Genomic DNA, 23,718 nt, shown 5'->3' with positions numbered 1-23,718 from the left:
GCATATTATGGCACTAGCTAACCAAATGATAACTCTCCAGCTAAATGCCTACTAGCTAACCAAATGACAACACTCCAGCTAAAAGGGCTTTGGTTATTCAGCTATAAAAACATGGATAATGATCTCATAGGAATGTGGGATGTAATATATGGAAATTAAATTTCTGTGTTTCAAATTACTCACATTTAATGTAAATGAGGCAATATATGTAAAGTGCTTAACCACTACCTGACACACAATAAGTGCTTAATAAATGTTAGTGTTCTCAGGACCATTACTACCTGCATAGATTTGATAATCTTATCATGAAATAAAAGAGAATGTAACCTTCTTCAAATATAGTTTGGCAAAAACAAATACAATAACCAAGTCTCCTGCTTAAGTAATGTATTAGCTCAAGATATTACAGCACAAACCAAAGCCCATTTTGTGACTCATTTCTGCTTCGTGAACTGCCTGTTCCTGCTCTGGACCTCAGCCAGGAGTCAATCTTTAGTCTAGCACTCACATCAGCTTGCGTGTGTGCACAAACAAGAGTGCACAGCCCTTGCCGTCTCTAAGGACCACAAAGAAATGGCACTAAAAGTGAGTGATTTGAAACAACTGAAATTTAATTAAAAACAAAATTAAAAGTTGTTCCAAGCCTGGCACTCCAGCCTGGGAGACTCAGAGGAAATTAGTAAGTGCTACTAATAGCTGGGTCCAACCCACAAGGCTCTACAAGGAGGCAGAAGGAGCAGAGGAGATGCATACCTTTTAGATGGAACAATTAAAAATCGCTTCTGAGAAATAATCACAAACAGCTTCCCAGGGTAAAAAGGACCATCATTCGCTGATGTGTTTCTTTTGGATATCATTATTTCCACTAAGAGAAAGGGCACTGAGACTCCCAAGTAGCATCCTCTGTGGCGACACAGAAGGACAGGAACAGAACATGTTAGAGATGGGATGGATTCCTTTAAAGAGTCTTTGGTACGTGCTATCTAAAATTCTGACCAATTTATTCAACCTTGAAATTCTTGATAGTCGTGTTGTTTAATGTAATTAGTTTTCTCCAGGAATGTACATAATAAAGACCAATGTCAGCTGGAGGGTGGGCATGAGAACTGGCTATGGGAATTATATGGGTGGATATGTGTATATATATGTTTTATATGCATGTTTGATCTGCTCTGGCTCTGAGATACAGTATTCAGAAGCATGTCTATGAGATTCCTGACTGAGGGAAGAATGGAGATGACTGGAGAATTACTATAGCTCTTCCAGCAAGAAGGAAGATACAGGGAGTGGTCCGAAGCACTAAAAAGTGGTGGGGAGAAATGGGTCCATACAACCAGAGTTGGAGGGTTAAGCTTCACATAAGCGTTAGCTGGCAAAATGGAGCAGGGCAATGCTATGTATATGCATACAATCAGACCAGACGGCAAAGGTCCCATTGCTCTCAGCCTCAGTTCTCCTGGGCATACAAAGGCAACAAAGTTGCCTGTTCCCTAGGAGAGTGTCTGCTCCCTTAGTCATCTCTATAACCCATTTCATTGCATTTCCACCAACCATGTTGACCTCATTCCATCCCTGCAGTCCTTCAGACAGTTTGAGACCCTGTTTCCTCTGCCTGCGCACATTTGCCTTTTCAGCTCTTTGCGTCTGTTTCAATGCCACCTCTTCAAAGTGACCTTTCCCATGATAAACAGCAAGCTCAATCTCTCTTCTGCCTCCTTGGTTTAATTCCATTCATATCTGCTTAACCTGCCAGCACTGTTTACTTTGCCACTCTGAAAATATGCTTCAATCTTCGCTCACTGAGAAAGTAAGAATCATGAAGGCAGAATATGTTCTGCCTTCAGAAGGCCATTTTTATTACCTCATGACACATACAGAACATGGAATATTTAACATGTCAGCATGTTCTAATCGAATAGATAAGGTATTAGGGGTAAAGTGTCTTCCATACTGTCTGACATTTTGGAAACCCAAGATGAATTTTACCAGCTATATTATTATTATTATTTCTGTTAATATTCTCTCATATATTACAATCTGATCACGCTTTTCCTCCTTCCCTTCTATCAGTCTTCCCTCCATTTCCGCTCTACTCCAGAAGCCACACTCCACTATCTCCCCTCAGGAGGGAGCAGGCCTCCCAGGGACAGCAACCAAACATGCATAATATGCCACAATAACACCAGGTACATACATACCATCACATCAAGGCTGGATAAGGTAACCCAGTAGGAGGAAAATAGTACCATAGATATGCAAAAGAGTAAGTGTCAGTGACCACCCCACTCTCACTGTTAGGAATCCCACAGGAACACCAAGATAAAAAGCTATAACCCATCACTTTTTCTTATGAATACTGATCAAAAAGTTTACTTAGATTTCTAGTAGTTAGTGGTTCTCTGTGGGGGCAGGGTGGAAGTTTAGGGATTGAAAATGAGGGCAGAGATTTCCAAATGCAAACGACATCTTTTCAGTGACTCTGAAATAAGCACAACTTAGTATGTTCCTGTGCTTACATGGTGTCTTGTCTCCCTGCATGGGGTAAGCACGGGCCGTGATGAATTCATGTGGTCCTGAGGGTGCAGGCAACAGGTCAATTGAAGAGAGACTGAAGGTAATTCTCCTTTGCTCAATGCATTCTCATCTCATCCGCAAACATGCTCTTTCAGGGAGAAGCCACAGTGTTCTCTTCACATTCTATGTTGTCTAAGAAGCTTCCCAGGACAGTGTAAGTAGGAACATCATTAGCTCTCTTCTGTCTTGTCCTTTCAGAGCTTTGAAACTGTGAAGCTTATGTTTCCTTGGCTCATTAATATTTGGGGTCTGAAAATGAAGTTCGCATAGTGACTGTAATCACAGTAGTGCTACTGAATATTTCAGACCTTTTGGATTTTATTTATTATCTTGAATGGAGAAAGGATCTAAATATATAACTGTTATTATAAGTTGCACACTGGAACAAAATACAATGGTTATAGAAGAGTAAAAAGAATCCTTGCTGTAAGGTAGTACATTTGGAGCATGATAACAGCCTATAAGAAAACATCATCAGCCTTGGAATTTAAATATATAGGAAGCTTTGGGGGTTGAGAGCAAGGATGCCCGCTTTCTCTGCAAAGTCATAGAACATTGCATTCAGATGTCACACGTGAGCTGCAGGTGGAAGACGACGTGTGGTTGGAGTGGAGGGGCTAGAAAACTGGTGCAGAAAAGATAGTATTTTCAAGAGATAAAAAGAGAACCCAAGCCTTCAGAAAACATCTGGCATATATAGCTGGAGTGTGTGAAGTCTTATGTGGGGAATAATCACAGATGAGAGTTGAATACAGCTTCCTGTTATAATTATCTGTAATCTAGGAAATCGCCAAGCCTTCCATGTGCCCTCACCCTGTGCCCATCTGCTTCCTTTTAAGGTGGTAGAAGTTACCATTTTTAATTGATTCCATATTTCAAATATGGCATCAGGTCCCTAGGCCTCCTTTTAGGCTTCTTTTTCTAATGCCAGCCCAGCGTCCAGCCCCTTAATGTTGCATTTAAGTCTTTTCAGGAAGTATCCATCTCTGGAAGCTTCATATTCTTGAGTCAGGCCAGCACCTGTGTAGGTGCAGAGGCCTCTCTCCATCCTCCCCCTTGGCCCACATAATGTGGTAAGATAAAACTACAACTGTTCAGGCATTCAACAGAGCAGCCTTCAGATAGCTGACAAATTAATTTTGCTCACATAATACAGCGACATCTTTTACTAATAATTTTCCCGCAGACAGGGCTTTGAAGGTCCTAATACTCTGTGTTCTTCAGAGTTGCTTACATTTTTTTCCTTGTCGTGCTTCCACTCATTTCCTTCAAATGTGGTCAAGGGGTTGGCATCTGATTCTTGATCTCATATCAGGAAGATGATGCATGAATGGAATCAGTAACAGCTGACGTTCAAATGTAGGCCTGGCCCTGGCAGCTAGTAACCATCTGTTCTTCTCAATGGCACTCCAAATTTTGGTGCATTTGCATCTTCTTTTTTCGGGGGATGAGGCTCGAGTTAGGATTTGAATCTGCAGACTCTGACATTTGGGCTCTAACCATTGCCTACCACACCTCAGAGCCCACAAAAGGGACTTCCTTTTGTCTCCATCTGCCTTCCTCTTTCTTTGGATAAACATTTACAATGCAGGGGATGGAATCCAAGGACCCGTGCATGCTACATAAGCACAGTGCCACCATCAGCCTTCATTTGGGCTTCTTACATTGATATATGTTTCTTTTTTTTTTTTTTTTTTTTTTCGAGACAGGGTTTCTCTGTGGCTTTGGAGCCTGTCCTGGAACTAGCTCTTGTAGACCAGGCTGGTCTCGAACTCACAGAGATCCGCCTGCCTCTGCCTCCCGAGTGCTGGGATTAAAGGTGTGCGCCACCACCGCCCATGATATATGTTTCTTATATCAATGTTCTGGCCCTCATGGATTCCAGAATACTCACCAGCTATGACTCTAGTCCCTCTGGACGTCTAAGTGTAACCAGTTGCTGTTTCCTTGTTACAGCTCTAGCTATTTAGGACTCCCTCACTATCATTCTCATCTCTCATGCCCTCATTCAGACCTTATCATATGCAGCAAAACAGCAGCGACCCTCACAGAACTGCTCCTTCAAAACTTTATAGGCTCAAGTCCTTTCCCCACAGTGTTCAGTTAGTTCATTGACCTTAAGAATTTAAGGCCTTGTGTAAATCAGTCACCTCTCTGACATCAAAGCAACATCGTCGGGAACAATTTCATACATATTGAGTGTGTGTGTATGTGTGTGTGCACGCACGTGTGTGTGCCAGATGCAAGACATATATCTAATAAGTGGGACAATATAGATTTGAATCTTATGAATGGAATTTTTACTCTCTATTTGATGCTTGCCTCATCATCCCACCCATCTTTAGTGCTTGGAACATTAAGCTTCTTCCAGAATTTGAATCCTGATCCCGAGTTCAGCAAATGTCAGCTTCACATCTGAAAGTATGCATTCACTGGTAAAATTGAAACAAAGGAAGGCACAAACAGGACATCACAGGTAGCCAATGGCACAGACAAGTTCAGCTCATGATGCCTGGGGCATTAGCAGAGATTCCAGAAGTTACCAACAGCTTCTGGGAACACCAAGGGTGAACAGCTGCAGACATATTTGCTTTAAATTCCCAGAGGGGCTGGGAAGAAAGCTAAATAGCAAGGCTTTGCTGGGTATTGAGTGCTGGGCGGGGGATGCACCGGTTGTAATTATTCCTCTCATCTCATAATCTTCCTTCTGAAAAACTGCATTCTTCTTCCTCTCATACTCTCACTGGCACCGAAGATGCTACAGATCCCTTGGCATCTGGAGCTGAGAGTTAGAGATGGGGATATAGCTGCCCCACCACAGCCACTTCCCACCACTTTCCTCTGCATCCAGACAGCCTTGGGAGTTTGCATTCCCCGGAGAAACTTGGCAGTGATCCTTCTAAGCTTTCTTCAAATGGCAACTTGTGGGCTGTGGAAAGTTTGCTCAGCTGCCTCTGCTCTCAGCATCTACACCCAGGGACTGTCTCACTACACAGATTGGCTGGGACCAGCTTGAAGAGACACGACTAGAGACACTGACATGATACTAATAGATCTTATTCCCCACAGCATAAATGAGTATTCTTAAGTTGACCCAGAAGTGTGCATATTTATGGGGTACAGTGCAGTACTTTAACACATGCAAGAATTGTGTATTGATTAACTCAGGGATGATATTTTAGTATATCCTTCACCAAAAACATTTATCATTTTGTTTGATTTGCAAATAGTTAACATCTTCTCCTTTCTGAAAATGGAAAAAAAATATTGATAACCACATCACCACAGTATGTTATAGGACACCAGTGTATAACCCTCCCCTTTAATGGCATTTTCATATCTAATGAACAATCTTTTCTTTTTATTCTGTCTCCCCTCTCCAGACTCCAGAGCCCAGTAGTGTACTCTCTTCCACCATGAATTCAACACAATCTAGCTTCTGTATGAGTGGGGACGTTATGTGTCTGTCTTTCCTTAACTGGATTATTCTATATTTTTCTATATGTTGTAACATCCTGCAGGTTTCAAACACTAGGTTGAAACCACTTTCAAAATGTTCAACAGGTAGTAGATTTACAACAAAGAAACCAAGGTGTAAAGAAGTAGAGATTCACCTAGAGTCATGAAATACTAATGGAGGTCTAGACTTGAAGTTATTTTAGTCATTGAGTGATCTTTTAAGCAAATTCTAGTCACGTTAATGTGAAATGATTCTTTCTGCCTGTGTGACACTGAGTGAGTTAAATGACATCCTTATTCTCACATGACCTATGTATGTTCACACAGCCCTTACATTATAATGAGTGGCCATAGTTCATTAGGTAATCTAATTGAGGAAATGCTTTGCAAAGCATTGCACACAGGAAAGGGCACTCAACAACAGGTCTGTTAATGATTCGGTTTATTAGTTGCTGTTGTTATTGCAATTATGAGGACATTTTCACATAAGGTTCTCACAAATGCAGAGAATAGTGTCTTATTCCCTTACTGTGAAGTATGCCAACAACTACAACCCACTAGGGAAGCATCTTCAGCTTGAGGACCTAGCTTGGGCAACATATTCTGAACACCTTTCTTCAGCAACGTCAATCATTCATAGCTTACAGTCTTTAGTTATCCCTCATCTGCTTCTTCACAGCATCCATAAGACACCATTATAGGACCTCCACACTTTAGTTCATCTTGTAGTTGTCACTAAACTGGGAGATACAGGAAGTTTGATTTTACCTATCTCTACATCCCTAGAATATGAGCAGGTCACAGAGAAGATGATATGCAAAAATGTGCTGACCATAGGGCAACTAGGAGAAAGCAGAGGAAAGGAAAGAGAAAAGAAAAGGAAAAGCACTATGCACTAAACTGTCGGAATAAAGTAAAAGTACTCATCAAGAATTAAGTACTTAGTTTATTTTTTCTAGTTGAGAGAAAGTGAGCTCTCTAGCACAGTTCCTTTACTTCACTAGCTTTACGCAGGAAACTCTATGCACGAAAACTCTAGTCCAAGCCTAGTGTTGTCTTTACAATTAGGAAAAGGATCACCAAGTAACAAGAAGAGGCAAACCCTGCCGTTGTCATATTCGTTTGTAAAGTTGGCAGGGAGATTCAAAACCGTAGGAGGGTTGAAGCCTTCTCTCAGCTGAGGGTCCTAGGATTGTGTTTAGACGAAGTAGCTGGAGCTTGCGGTGGTAGTATAATACAGGAGAGGTCTCGGAGAAAGGAGGCAGAAGGGTCTAGATGTCACCTTTTTGTGTGCTGCATAGCTTGTTTGAACTTGCTGTGTCACGTCTACATTCTAATCCAGCCCCCACTCACATCATTTGTGAACTTCAAGCTACAATGGTACAATATCCACCTAGAGGAACTCCAGCTCCGTCTCACAGGAACTCCCAACCTCCACTCTGTCCTTGCAGTCTAAAAGGAAATGAAGCCTTACATTTAAAACAACAGGAGAGAATGACTAATGAGATAAAATTGAATTTTACTATCCTTTGTAACCACCCTCTGTCCCCCACTTCCTGGGAACAGAGTTTTGAACTCAGTCTGCTATCAAAACACAGAAATTAGTCTCTAATTGTGGACGTCAAACACAGTTTTCCCCTTTGTGAGGAACAAAATTAGTACCAATTTATTCTGGTTGGAAGCCAAGCTAATATCTTAAGATAGAGTGCCATTAAAACTCTCAATCCCACTGGCTGTTGTGATAGCTCTAAAGCCTTGCACACATTCAGCAGCTCAGAAAGGTTTCCCTGGGTTTGTTCTTCCCCAGGCCCCTTGCCACATTTAACCTGGGGATCGGTTACTATTTAAAGAAGGAATGGCTTGAAGCATATTGTTTCTTTCTACAGATTTTTTGAATTTAGGCTTTCTTAATGAAGAGGTTTGGGGGGAAATGAGTCTACTTTAGAGGGCAGCCACAGTTCCTAGCATTGGTGCCAAGGTGTTGCTGAGCAAGTTGCCCATTAAATATAAGAATAAGAGAGAAGTGAAAAAAGCTTTCACAGTTTGTAATTATATTACCAGTTTCATTACACATCTCATTTTAATTCTGACTGGAACCTAGCCTTGCCTTCTGCCTGCACTTGCTCACGTACAGTTATTAAGTCTGGGTTGGAGTTCAACTTCTTCTTTCTGGTTTCAGCATATTAATATGGTTTATTGGTATTTCATTGCCTCCTCCCCCATGGGCATTCTGAATCTCAGCTCAATTTATATTTTCTCCTCTTTCTGGACTCTGAGATAAAGCTTGTTTCATTTTTTTGTGTCAGGGTTGGCGTGTGAATTTGATTGGAGTTGCTTATCTTTGGGGACGAGTACAGAAACTGTGGGGAGGGACATCAGCCACAGGAGGCAGCTTGGAGTTCTGGACTATTATTCGTGATGTTGTATCTTCTCAGGGCATCTGGATCTACCTGCCACCTGTTACTTGCCTCATTCTTTGAAAAGGTACTGTTTATTATATATTTGCCATGTCAGAGTGCCCATTAGGCACTATAATACACTGGCGACATGAATACCCTGCCTCCCTCGCTCAAGAAAAATTTTAACTCTATCCATTATAGTCACTTCATTTTTTTTCCCACTAGGCAAATGTTTCATGGAAAGAGAAAACTGTTCTAGGTAATGTTCTAAGTGCTAACCACAATGTATAGAACAAATATCTGATGGAATCTGCAGTCAAGTAGAACAGACTGATACTAATCAAATAGCTGTACAATTACAGATAGAAGAATGCCTTTAATAAAGGAAAACAGTTGGCTGGAAGGGGAGCACTTCTCAAAGGATCTAGAGAAGACCTGGCGGAGGAGGGGAATTAATCACAGCTGAATAAATGTGAGACACGGGAGAAGTAGAGAGGCGAAACTCCTGGGGTAGATGTCCAGGAGCCTGGGGTAGACGTCCAGGAGCCTGGGGTAGACGTCCAGGAGCCTGGGGTAGACGTCCAGGAGCACTCGAGAATTTGGCCTTCAAGCATCGGAAGGGCATCTCAGTCTTGATAACAAAGCACAATGGAAGCCACTGAATGGTTTTATGGAAAGCATAACTTCTTGAGATTTTTCTTAAAATATAATCATTTTAAGTTTCAAAAACTTGAAGTGAGGAGTCTTGTTTTAATGCAGTAGAAGAAAATTTAGGGTAATGCAGCTGTTTCAGTGCTATACAAGTTGCAGTTCCGAGAGAGACTGTGAAGCCCTTTGAAAAGGAAAACATAGGAACATGAACTACTCAAAGATGGCAAGAGCATCTTGGGGGTATGTAGTGAAGGTGTTATTGAGAGAGAAGAAAGATCATCCGGGCTTAGAAATGGGAGGAGGGCAAATCATTGAAGTGCGGAGGGGAGCTTCTCACATAGAATAACGAACAGGCCAGGTTCTGGAGAGCAGCAGACAGAAATAAGACAGTCCACTCGTCTTAACAACATTAAGTGTGTGCCGATGAGTTAAGAATGAAAAAAACCAAGGGCCACATTGTGTGGCACCTCCACCAATTAACCCTCCCCATGATGTTTCTTTGAACACCTGTGATTAACGTTGAACATTTTAAAACAAAGCCTGGGATGAGTCCAAAGAGCAGGGTGCCTGAGGAACACGTCTCTGAAATAAACTGCCTGGCAGCTTGGGGCTAAGCAGTAACTTTCAGTGTGGTGTAATTTTCCCTTCTAAGGCCTGAAAATACTCCTCCCATGTATTCAAATTACTGCAAACTAGCTCTGCAGCCAATTTTGAACCTCATTCTTCATCAAAGGCACAAAGCCGTGTATTAGCTTAGTCTCCTGGGTTGAAAGACAAGAAGGAGGTGTGGGAAGCAGATAACTGCAGACAGGATTCACTGTGAACAAATGTGTGTTCAAAACATCCACAGCGTGGCATATTAATAAACTAGGGCCTCCTGATATGAGGGCATTTATACTTGATTTTCCAGGCTCAGAAAGAACTATCAGAACTTAAATGACTCAGTCATAAGTAACAGAGGAGACTTGACAACCCTCTTACTTCAATCAACAAGATGAGGTTAATAGTTTAAATTTACCTGAATAAAAATAACAGAAGCATATTTCTATAATAATCATATATATATACATATATATGTATATATATAACAATTTTGTTGGTATATATCCTGTCTCCCTCTGCTTGTGTGGGTCTCTCTCTCTCTCTCTCTCTCTCTCTCTCTGCATGTGTGTATGTATCTGTGTGTGAGTGTCTCTCTGCGTGTGTGTATATATCTGTGTGTGTGTCTCTCTCTGAGTGTGTGCATATATCTGTGTGTGTGTGTGTGTGTCTTGTTCTCTGCGTGTGTGTATATATCTGTGTGTGAGTGTCTCTCTGCGTGTGTGTATATATCTGTGTGTGTGGGTCTTTCTCTCTCTGAGTGTGTGTATATATCTGTGTGTGTGTCTCGTTCTCTGCGTGTGTGTATATATCTGTGTGTGTGTGTCTCTCTCTCTGCGTGTGTGTATATATCTGTGTGTGTGGGTCTCTCTCTCTCTGCGTGTGTATATCACTGTGTGTGTCTCTCTCTCTTTGTGTGTGTGTATATATCTGTGTGTGTGGGTCTCTGAGTGTGTGTATATATCTGTGTGTGTGTCTCACTCTCTGCGTGTGTGTATATATCTGTGTGTGTGTGTCTCTTGCTCTCTGTGTGTGTGTATATATCTGTGTGTATGTGTCTCTTGCTCTGTGTGTGTGTGTATATATCTGTGTGTTTGTGTCTCTCTCTCTGCGTGTGTGTATATATCTGTGTGTGTGTGTCTCTCTCTCTCTGCGTGTGTGTATAAATCTCTGTGTGTGTGTCTCTCTCTCTGCGTGTGTGTATATATCTGTGTGTTTGTGTCTCTCTCTCTGCGTGTGTGTATATATCTGTGTGTGTGGATCTCTCTCTCTCTGCGTGTGTGTATATATCTGTGTGTGTGGATCTCTCTCTCTCTGCGTGTGTGTATATATCTGTGTGTGTGTGTGTCTCTCTCTGTGTATATATCTGTGTGTGTGGGTCTCTCTCTATGCGTGTGTGTATATATCTGTGTGTGTGGGTCTCTCTCTCTGTCTGCGTGTGTGTATATATCTGTGTGTGTGGCTCTCTCGCTCTCTGTCTGCGTGTGTGTATATATCTGTGTGTGTGGCTCTCTCGTTCTCTGTCTGCGTGTGTGTATATATCTGTGTGTGTGGCTCTCTCTCTCTCTCACTCGCGCTCTCTCTCTCCGCCCCCGTGTGTGCGTGTGTGTATATATCTCTGTGTGTGTGTTGCATGGCATGCATATGCACAAGAGCTAAATTCATGACTGGTTAGAAAACTATTCAAGACACACTCTGTCTTCACAGTGCCAATACTTCAGAGTTTTACATTATTTCTAAGTCTCATCAAAGAATGGGTGCCAATCATGGATGGAATATTAAAGATGAAATAAAAATATTATAAAAACCTTAAAAAATGAAGCTGTTTGAGAATTTAGATTCTGACAAATAGTTATCAATGAAACAGAATATATGCTTAACCCAACTCATGCCTTCTCCTCACATCCATGGTTTCACAGAATGGGGGTCATCTGTCCTCCCAGGTTTTCTGTGATGATGGGAACTCACTACCTTGCAATGACCCCTTTCTAATATTAGAAAATATTGTCACAACTATTAGCATTTATATGACTTATTGAGCCATTAGATCTTAGGTACCCAGCTAAGAGCTTTATGAGAATTATTCCATTTATTCTGCATGATAATTCCATGTGGTAAGTAAGCCACTATTCCCAATTTATAGATAATGAAACGGAAGCTTCGGAAGTTTAGGAAGTGGGCACCAAGTCACACAGTTACCAGCAGAGGAAGACATTTCCAAAGCAAGGCTCCACATTCCACACTCTAGTTTAGCCTTTCGAGGTCTCCAAAACCTTGTCCTTTCAACAAGATTAATCATTATTGAGATTCATTTCTGGAAGCTTGGTAAATGGTAGGATGTGGAACTGTGGCTAAAGCAGAATTAAACTTTCATGTTTTCTTTCCTTCTATATAGTTTTTCTTCACTTTAACCTTTCTTTTTCCAGGTATGCTAAATGAATATGATAAATTCTGCCTCATAATTTTAGTTCATGAGTTAAATGAAGACATCTAAGTAACTAAGTTGTATACAATAAGATACACAACAGATGTGTTCAATAATTTTAGCTTCTCTTATAGTACACAGCAAATCGTAGATCAGGGAACCTGTGCTAGACTGGAACTATGTCACATAATTAATCTAAATGATCATTCATTCACATGAAATCTCTTTTATTGGCTTTCTATATTGAGTGGAGATAGCCTGTCCTTAGAAGGGATGGTTCTAGGGATGTGTAAGCTGACATCTTAGCTAAGAATGGATTTCAATATTAGCTGATAACTATTTGTCAATTATACATAGCAGTATTGATGAGGCTTAACCTCTGTTATTAGGAAAAATACATCACCCAACTTAATGGTAGAAAACTCACATTGTATTTGGAGCTGTGCGAAACTACTGGAGTTAGTTATGCTCTCAGACAGACCCACCTACAGGAGTGGGTGTGGAGTACACCTTCCAAAACTGCATATTACCCCTTCTGCTCTGTTTACTCTCTAGTTGATCCAACATGATCACTTTTGATCTACCACACTTTTCTTCTATGATGTTATAGCTTTGCTGGAGGCATGAAGAAATAGAGGCAGATGTTCATGAATGGAAATTCTGAAACTATGAGCCGCAAAACATTTCTCATCTTTTAAGTTGTTTACCTGAGGCATTCATTGGTTATGATCATGGAAAAATAACATACATCATATCTCTCAAAATTCCATTGAGACACCACAAAGGCCTCATAAATACCAGACTCTGCCTGCAGAGTCTGATTAACTAGTTCCTAGGGGTTATTAGACACGTACAGATGACTTATAGATAGCAGCTAGAGAAAAATGCTGAATTCAGTAAGCCTATATACAGATTTATACATTGCTTCAGTGTGTGCTTAGGCGACAAAAGCCACTTGTCGGGAGGAGGGGGGAAGGAAAGGCTTGGACAGCAACTGTGTCAGTATCGATTGCTCTTGCTGGCTGGACTCTGGACAAGTGCTATGTCGTTTTGACCTCTTCCCCATAATGGGCAGAAAGCATCAAGTATAACTATAAAGAAACACAAGGTCAGAATTCATTTTCTTCTGAAGACGGGACACATTAGTCAGTCCCATCTAATACTTCAATCCTGTGGACAGCTCAGTGAATAAGGTGGATTGAGAGAGAAAGGGCCAACACATTGGCAGTTTGGAGTCTAGGGGGACAGTGAAAAAGGAGGAAAACTGCCATAGCAATATGGTCCTTAGGAGATCAGGTTTCTACTGGAGTTTCTTAGAGTTGACATGAGCTGCTCTCCTGACAGGCCTCATTGTGGTTTCTTTCCCCACATACCCCGTCATTTTAAGGAAACTATATATAATCTAATTATATAAATATAGGTAAAATATTATTTAACTTTACACCCTCTATCTGTATTTACATAGTTAAGACAGATCATTGTGCATTTCTAACTGTCAGTGCAAAATGATGACAGTGGCTGATGAGAATACGTAGTGGAACCACATTCTCCTGCTGTGTAACAGCCTGCTTTCTCCAGAAGCTAGAGCAGTACCCTGCCCTACTACACAAACAAACAATCTTTTCCAGATTCTTCTCTACTCCAAAGAAGACTGGCTTTATCAATGAGTCCCTATTCCTTCTGTGTCAGCTGTGGATAGTAAGGATTGTGTTGGACTAGAATTGAAAGGATAAGATGAGCAATGTAAACAGAGATATGAGGACTTGAAGTCAAACTGGGAAACCAGACACAATGTCATCCTCTTGACTTAAAGTGCTACCTGAATTTAGTATTCCCATGGACCCTGAGAAGATGGATGACCATGGTGTGTTCCTCTTTTGAATTGGGAAAGTCACTTCCATATGGTAGAAAGACACATCCCAGTTTCCAAATTATCTTTAATTTCTGCCTATAGAGGCAGTATTGTATTTTGACCACCAAAATTTTCTACATCTTTTTAAGGTATCATTTTATTTTCCTGTTCTCCAGATAGAGGCTGTGTAAAAATTTGCCAACCATTAGAAAAAGTAGGTGCTACCCTCACAGTATCCTATGAGTCAAATGGAACTATCATCCCAATTTTGTACATACCAAGACCCACTCAAAGAAGGGAAAAGTAGAAAAGATAAAAAACATTTGAGTTATCTCCGTAGTCTTAGCCACTGAACTTTTTACCCCAGCGTGTACAAGTTAGTCTCTGATGACCAACATATCAACGTGTGCAAATCAATAACTAAAGCTCGGGTATCTCTGTCTCTTAAAATATAGCAGCTAGTGAATGGTGCCTGGTGAGCGACAGTGAGTGTGTGGAGCTGGCGGAAGGCCACTCACAGTAGTATGAATTTTCACTGTAGTTTTATCCAGCTCATATTTGTCAAAACAGTCCTTCCATCTTAATTTTGTAGCCAAACATGGACTCTGCCAATTCATCTAGCCCTGAACTCCGTGAACTTAATTCCCTATATTTTCTTGTGCTGTTTCTTTTATCTTCTTTTGCCTGTCTATCTGCCTGCCCATCTCTCCCCTATCTCTCTGACACACACACACACACACACACACACACACACACACACACACACACAGTCTTATATGTACATATGATTCAATAGGGATGAAACACGAGGTTTGTATACAGATTAGAAAAAAACTGGTGCTCAGAATGTGTACAGTAACAAGTTTACACTATCTTCAAAGTAATTTAGTTGTATATATAGTAAAAGTATGAAGAATTAAGTTGATTTAGAGATGGAGGAGAGTTCATCCTGCACACTCCATGTCCTACATAATTATTAGTTACAAATTATTCTAGACAAAGAGAAACAATGTCTTCAGTTTGTCTTTAGTTGTCTATACAGTGTTGAGTCCACCAAGCTCTAGTGCAAAATTTCAAACCCATGATCAAAAATATGTCCTTGGCTGAACTCGACGCTCACAAAACAAACAGATGTGATTGTGCAGCAGGAACTTGTATGGGGACAGGGGCTGTCACGGGTGGGAAGTGAGAGTGACCAGGATACAGAGTAAATGAGTATGAAGGTGTCAAAGAACATGTTTTAAATATTAAGGACCAAAATGCAAAATTAGTTGCATACTCACAAATATCTTTTTAAAGTAACCATGCACAGCTGTGATAGTGAGATGAGGAGAAAGGTTTGGGGAGTAGGTGCCGGCACACCCCACAGAAGGAAACAAATTCAGTGAATGTCTTTCAAGGGCACTTTAGCAATAGACATCGAGCATCTTAATCAGTTCCTTGGACACATTTTGCTAATGACCATGGTGACTACAGTGTCTCATTAATTCAGTTTAATTGGGTGAAGAATAAATGGTATAATTTTGCAAGATACTTGTTATAGAGAACAAAATATGAGTATTCCCTAAACCACTAAGAAATTCTAGTAAAAATCATGCAGTTTTCCTTGTCATATGCTTTTAATTACCTAATATCCTTTGGGGGACATTTTAAATTTGAAACAGGATTGAGAAGTTTGATAAACTCTTAAGATTTTCTTAAGGAATTCATTCCTTCTTCACTCATATTTTTGAATCTTCCTTTAGCTAACAAACCTTACCTCATACATATAGTAAAAGCACACTTTAATTTAATTCTAATAATCAGGCATTTCAATAAGCACTTATTTCAATAAGTGCTTCTTCTAGACTATGGGATGCCCCTTGTTCCTGTGCTGTAAATTAAAGAATTCCGGGGTTGTGCCATGAATGGTGATATTGACCACTGGAATATAAGGTGACAGGAAGTTATGGGTCATTTTCAATGTTGGGCTCTTACCATCTGCAATGAAGTGCTCAGGCACATGCAAAGTCACCTTCACAGTAAGTGGACAGGACATCTGGTTGCCACACACCATTGCCAAGATGCAGGAACTCACAGCAATCAGTGTCAAGGCTGTCTTGTTCACTGGGCTTTTCAATAAACCTGGAAAAGAAATATACAAAGATATAACTCTATCTGGTGAGTATATGGAGATAGTGCAGAGGTAAGTGATCCTATAGTTCTCTAGTGTGGATATTAATCAAGAGGAAAAAGAAAAGAAAAGGGAAGGAGTAAGGGAAGGCTGAGGAAGGGAGGGGTAAAGAGAGGGGAAGAAAAGAGAACATGAAATTGGGATGAAGCTATGTTGTGTGATACTTGAGAAGATTCAGAGGGAATAATTGGGGGTGGACATTTTTACAAATGCACAAAATCCTCCAGAACAAAGAGAAATTAATAAATAAAATATAAAATGTTATGACAGCATGCTGGAGATAAACCATGTTTTCCAATCTCTTAGTGGGTTTTGACTTAAACATCTGAAAATAAACTTGCTATTTCTTCTGGGGAAAAATAAAGAAACCAGCTTCTAAAAGTCAGCAATCCTACCATTCCAATTTAGATGGTGCTACTGATAATAATATAGAGCCTTCAATTCCCTTTAGAAAGTATGTGAAAATACATTATGTGGCTGCACTTACTATGAGGTAGCAGAACAAAGTTGATCTTTGAGAGAAGACTATTCTGCATTCAAAATTGAGGCTTATCTCTTATGTCTTGGATTTAGAATGTTACCAGAAGCCCTATGTATTGCAAGCTTGATTCCACAGTAACGCAGGTTCCAAACTTGGATTTAAAAAATGATTGGTTACAACTAGCACATTCTTATCAACAGATAAATGCATTCATTCATGAGTTCATGGTTGGAGGAACTACTGGCGAGGAGGTGAGGACCTAGGCAGAGGAAGTAGAACATGTGGTTGAGACATGTCCTAGAAGGGTATTTCTTATCTTTGACCCATTCCTCCCCATTCTACTGTACTCTTTGATTCCCATTCACAATGAGATCTAGAAACCATGAAACCAAACCTCCAGCCAGAATGAATCTCCCCAACTATACTTTTATTTTGTTGTGTTTTGTCAGAGCTATGAAAAGTTGAGCAATACATTTCACATTGGCTCCATGAGTTGCTTCATTCTCCACACCTCTATTTCCTGCCATCCTAGATAGTTTTGTCAACTTACCACAAACTAGAGTCACCTGCCAAGAGGGACCCTCAATTTAAAAGTTAAAATTTCCTCCATCAGATCATTTGTTGGTCATTCTTTAGGGACATTGTCTTGGGTGTCTATTTAATAATAGAGAAAGGCCTAGCTACTTTGAGCAGAGCCACACATAGACAGGCAGTCTTAGATTGTATAAGGAAGAAAGCTGAGCAAACCAGAGGAAGCAATCCAGTAAACAGTATCCTTCAGTCTTCTTTGCTTCAGTTCTAGCCTCCTTACTCCTGCCTTGAGTTCTTCCCCTGACTTCCCTTCATGATAGACTAACTTATAAGTTGAGACAAACTGTTTCCTCCCCAAGATGTTCTTAGTCATAGTTTTATCACAGCAACAGAAAGTAACAAGAATATTTGTCATACATGCTGAGGATAATATTAAATACCTCATAGGACTGCCATAATGATTACATGATGACGCATATATAATACCTGCCATACAGAAACATTTCACGGTCAGAAACTGTTTAGAATGATTCAATTTCACCAGCATGGACTGAATACTTACTTTGTGAAACTCACACGTCACAGAAAAAACTGGAATATCCCATGACTTTGGATATGACAGAGACAGAAAATTGCTTGCTTTGAGCACAAAGACCTGAGTTTAATTTCTAGAACACATATTTTTCTAAAAAGTCAGCATGGTGTTATAGAACTGCGATCTCAGGACTGGGAGAAAGAGAGAGAGGCAGACTCTTGGGGTTCACTGGCCAGAAAGTTTAGCCTACAAGGCAAGTTCTAGATTCTAGGACAATGAGAGACCATATCTCATAAATCAAGGTGACAGACCCTGAAGAACAGCTGTGGTAGACTTGTGGCCTTCATATGCATGAGCATATGAGTATGCGTGCATCCAGAGACAAGTCCATCTGCACACATATGAATATGTACTTACAATGCCCACCATAGACTAGCCACTACTCTTCAGGACTTTATACACACACTAGGAGAAACAGACTTGTCCTCCCCTCATTAGACTCCTAAATAAACTGCATTAAAACCTAGACAAAAGGGCAGAATGTGAGAAGGAGAATTTTACATGGGTAAATTAAGTAATTTTATGGAAATAGTGGAAAAAATAGATTAGCTCTGCATGACCAGGAGTGCTCTGGACCAGTAAAGAAAGACTTTACACCCTTCTGACCCTCATTGTTTGAGCTTTTCTTTTTGTCTCTATTTTCAAGGTTTAGATCATTGACTTTACACTGTATTTTTCAAGTTTTCTTTACCTCTTCAATTGGGAAATTGTACATATGTCTGAGGCCATCCACAAACATGCCAAATACAACTCATTAAAGACAATATTTTTCCCTAAGTTTCCTCTTGTTTGAGACTTTTTCAATACTGAATGTATTACCATTTAGATGACCACATGCTTAGATGTCACCTCTGGGATTTTATATTCTCTAAATTGAAAACACTATCCTGAGTGAGGTAAGCCAGACCCAAAAAGAGGAACATGGGATGTACTCACTCATATTTGGTTTCTAGCCATAAATAAAGGACATTGAGACTATAATTCGTGATTCTAGAGAAGCTAAATAAGAAGGTGAACCCAAAGAAAAACATATAAGCATCCCCCTGAATATTAACCTTCATCAGACGATGAAAGAAGACAGAGACAGAGACCAACATTGGAGCACTGGACTGAAGTCTCACGATCCAAAGGAGGAACAGAAGGAGAGTGAGCACGAGCAAGGAACTCAGGACTGCGAGGGGTGCACCCACACACTGAGGCAATGGGGATGTTCTATCGGGAACTCACCAAGGCCAGCTGGCCGGGGACTGAAAAAGCATGGGACAAAACCGGTCTCGCTGAACATAATGGACAATGAGGACTACTGAGAACTGAAGAACAATGGCAATGGGTTCTTGATCCTATTGCACGTAATGGCTTTGTGGGAGCCCAGGTAGTTTGGATGCTCACCTTAATAGACCTGGATGGAGGTGGGTGGTCCTTGGACCTCCCACAGGGCAGAGAAACCTGCTTGCTCTTTGGGCTGAGGAGGAAGGAAGACTTGATTGGGGGAGGGGGAGGGAATGGGAGGTGATGGCGGGGAAGAGGCAGAAATCTTTAATAATTAAATAAATTAATTAATAATAAAAAAAGGGGTGATAAAAAAATATTTTAACAAGTTATTTACCACTGTGTACTGACACAGATTTTAATTCAATTTTACTTGTTAGTGTTATTGATCAGGGATACACATTGGGAAAAAATTAAAGTAGTGTTTGACTAAAATTGTTTCAAGGAAATGGTTTTAGTGGATTGAACAAGGATGATACTATGAACTGGACTCTGTCCTGAAAATTCATGTATGGAAGCCCAACTTCAATTGTGACTTTACTTGGAAGGAATATTTTAAGTTTAAATGTGGGGAAGTAGTTTAAACAAACTCATAATGCAGTTTTTGTTTTAAGAGAAGAAAAAGGGAGTGAGAGTGCTGTGGGACAATGGTCTTATACCCTGTAAAGATTTGACACTTGCATTGGTATAATAAAACACTGATTGGCTAGTAGCCAGGCAGGAAGTATAGGCAAGGTGATCAGAATAGAATTCTGGGAAGAGGAAAGGCTCAGTTTGCAGTCATCACTTAGATGCAGAGAAAACGAGATGAGAATGCCTCACTGATTAAAGGTACCAAGCCATGTGACTAACATAGACAAGAAATATGAGTTAATTTAAGATGTAAGAGTTAGTTAACAAGAAAGCGTGAGCTAATAGGCCAACCAGTTTATAATTAATTTAGGCCTTTGTGTGCTTCTTTGGGACTGAATGGCTGTGGGACTGGACAGGACAGAAACCTTTATCATCAAAACTATTCTAGTCTGGCTTTCTGTTTCTGGGACAAAATATTAAACAGCAAACTTTTGGTAGGCAAAGGTTTAATCTAGCTTACAATTCCTGACCATGGTCCATAACTAAGGGGAGTCAGCAACCACTTTTTTTTAATGAAGCTGGTATTTTCAGCCACCCTTTCTCCATGCCTTCTGTTGCCTGCTTGTAGGATGAGAAAGGTGTTGGCATATATATCAACTCACTCTTTGCTTGAAACCCCTGGAGCTATTTCATGGCATCTGTTCACAGTATGTGGTCCACATTCATCAACCTGGCATCCACAGCATTTCACAAAGACCCTCACATTCAGATCTCATGTGCTTTCTGCTACCTGGCCCAGGTGCTAGTGTAGCTGAATTGCTGACAAACCCTCACATTAAGCATCATCATCATGTTTTTCACGCAGTGTGTTGTTTCTTCAACTATTATTCCAGCTGTTCTTTTATTCTTATCCCTTGTCATCCCTGTTTGAGATCCACAGTAAATGGAATTTCTTCATATATTCCTCAGATAATTATGCTAAATATCTTCCCCAATAACTTGTTATAAGGCTCATATGTTTGAATACTTGGTCGTCAGTTGGTAAATTGTTTGAAAAAGATTAGAATATTTGGTCTTCTTGGAGGAGGTTTGTCACTAGACTTTAATGCTTCAACACTCAACAAACTCCTTGAACATCATCAAAGTGCCTAACACAATTTTTGAAACACAGTAGCATTTTAGTACCTACATAATCACTTTCAGTAGTAAATTAATATTGTCACAAAACATATTATGGGTACTGACCATTCAAAAAGGATGCCAACTAGCAAAACCATCCTAATGGGATCCAGTATAAAAAGGACATCTTACTTGGGGATTTTATGGATATCTATTGTTTATTAATATACAGTGAATTGCTTGAAGAAAAAAATATCACATATCCTACATCTGTGAATCTTTCATGCACAGCTCATACCTGGGATTTAGAAGTTGCTCAGTTTAAGAAAATTATCCTTGTCTTTCTCCAAGTTCCAAGGCAATGTGTCACAGAGAAGGAGCTAGTCACACATTTGTAGCTGTTACACTTGTAGGATAAAGAGTAAATGAAAGAACAAATTAAATTATAGATGTTTCTGGTGTCAAAGGATGGGATATTCCTAAAACTTAAATTTGCTGCAGGGTAAAAAGAAATTTTATTTCTTATCTGAGTGTCTCAAAAGTTTAACGTACCAATTTTAGTAACTCTACAGCATGTATAAGCTAACGTCAATGTTCTCCAGGAGAAAAAAAGGTACATGAGGAGCTAGAGGTGTACATAGAGCTCACCTTAAATAGCTACTATACCACTCTACACCTCAGTACTTCACACATAACTGTGGTGGCAATTTCTATTCAAGTGTCTATAGAGTCTTTCCTTTGACAAGGCACATGAAAGAAAAAGTCTAGTGTGAAAAAGTTGTTAGATGAATAGAATCTTTGTGGTGGGATGCAAGTAGTGTTTGGAACTGGTGGCTTGGGAAAGAATATAAGTAATAGTTTGATTAGAATGGCCCCCATATGCTTGTATACTTTGTCCTTAGTTGGTAGATCTGCTTGGAAAGGATTAGAAGATGTGGTCTTGTCAGCATAGGTGTTTTACTGGGAGGTGAGGTTTCAAAACATTTGTGCTATTACCAGTTAGCTCTCTTTCCCTTATGTTTGCCCCTGAAGATGTGAGCTGCTATTCCAGTATCATGCCTGCCTGACAACTTACTGCCATAATGGCCATGGACTCTAATCTTCAACTGTGTGCCCCAAATTACATGCTTTTAAAGATAAGTTGCCCTGGTCATAATGTTTTATAACAGCAACAGGAAAGAAACTAAGATGACATCCAATTAGTGTCATGTAAACATAACCTTGACCACTGAGAAATCATTCTCTTTTCCTAGTTCAAGCAGCAGTAGATATGAATGGGACCAAGATTTTTTTTTCCCTATCAGGAATTCTACCTGGATACACAAAGCTGACTCCAAGGTGAGGAAGATGCCCAAGGGCCAGGACAGAGATTGCTCTCACTTTTTCAGTGAGCCATCATTGAACTAATCTTATCCTCAAGGTCATGGAATCCTTCACCATAACCCAGGGGCTTTAGGACTCATCATGGAAAGGGAAAGTTATATTAGTTTATTGGCTGTTTTTTTCCATAAGAAGCAGTGATAAATGGCCTATACATTAAGAGTGTTGAGAGAACAAATGGCAGTAGCTATTATACAAGGCTTTATTCTTATTGCGGCACACAGTAGGCACTTAGCAATATAATAATTTCTAAGCCAGACGCAGGAATCCTCCTGCCATGGTTTCTGTACTTATTTACCTGTTTCTAACACATTCTTAGAACATACTAAGAACTGATTGGTTCTTTGAAGAAACAGAAGAAAAAGAATAGACATTAAAGGGGAATTTATACAATGAGGGATAAAGTAGTAGAAAGAATTGGAACAGCATCCTGGGGCAACTAAGAAAAATGTCTGAATCACTACAGGTGTTCCTAAAGATCAAGAAGAAGGACAAGTTGCACTATGGCCAGATGCTGATGAATCAGCCTCTATAGCTTGGGGAATTGTCATGGAAACAGAAAACTTCAGAGTAGGATAGAAGCAAAGGTGACTTCTTAAGACTTTTTGGCCAAAGAAACTGATCATAAACACTTAATTAAGTTACATTAAGTTAGCAGCCATGTAAAAATTATTTATCTCATTGTATCTCCCAGGAAAGTTACTTCATTGCTCTGGCAAGAAGCAGAGATAGGACATAAAACTCTCCAGTTCTTGAGTGATTACTACAAAATGAACACTCTAACAATGTATTTATTCATGTACATTCCACCAAGCCTTCCCTTTTTTGTCCATCCATCCATATGTTCATCCCCCTATTCTTCTATCCAGTGTAGTTATATTGAACCTCAAGTTTTTCAAGGTACCGCTTAAGGCATGAAGTAGATGATAGTAAACAAAACAGCCAATGTCATCGAAGTTTCCATGTAAGAGGCAGAATCACCTCATTTAATTCTCACAGCAGTTACTACCATTTCTACTTTCCAGAAAGGTACTCAGAAATATAATTACTTGCCCAAGATCATTCAGTTCCTGTGTTGAAGAATAGACAGAACCACTCCTGTTGGAACAGAGACTCTAATCTCCCACTCCAACATGGCATAAAGATTATTACCTCATCATAAATCTTCCATGGAACTATGGATCAGATAGTTATAGGAAACACGGATTTGCTGGATGGACATTTCATGTTCAAGTTCTGGCCTATCTACAAAATCTCTGTGTGACACTTGAAAATACCATAGCAAGTAAAACACAAACAAACAAAACAAAACAAAAAAACCCCCAAATTCTGCATCTAACAAATGGGCAGAGTGATTGTCTTTCATGACCATCATGAAACCAAAATAACATCAATGTAACTAGAACCAAATTTCAATGAATGATTGTAGTGGCATTTCAATTGTATATTAATAAATAAAGAATGCCTGAAGATCTGAGCGTAAAACAGTCCCACTTGTTAGTCTTCTAAACCAGGTTATAGTAACACATACCTTTAATCCCAGTAGCTATAATAACACACACCTTAAATCCAAGTAGCCACAATGACATGCATATTCAGTACCCATGTTGCCTGCCTTTAATCCCAGCCCTAGAAAG

The 23,718-nt window shown here is 40.0% G+C and overlaps 1 protein-coding gene across 5 annotated transcripts in view; it reads right to left on the bottom strand.

Moving 5' to 3' along the window:
- Positions 1-23,718, bottom strand: part of Astn2 (astrotactin 2) — a 987,955-nt gene that overhangs the window by 577,172 nt on the left and 387,065 nt on the right. For all 5 annotated transcript variants that reach the window (XM_057784267.1, XM_057784266.1, XM_057784268.1 and 2 more), the window contains one exon: positions 15,938-16,084. In XM_057784267.1, coding sequence (XP_057640250.1) covers positions 15,938-16,084 — 147 coding nt within the window. The remainder of the gene's footprint in view (positions 1-15,937; positions 16,085-23,718) is intronic.

The sequence above is a fragment of the Chionomys nivalis genome, chromosome 11 (assembly GCF_950005125.1).
Source record: "Chionomys nivalis chromosome 11, mChiNiv1.1, whole genome shotgun sequence".
Taxonomy (NCBI): Eukaryota; Metazoa; Chordata; class Mammalia; order Rodentia; family Cricetidae; genus Chionomys; species Chionomys nivalis.
Note: the sequence above shows the minus strand (reverse complement) of the source record. Positions and strands in the feature narration are given on the sequence as shown.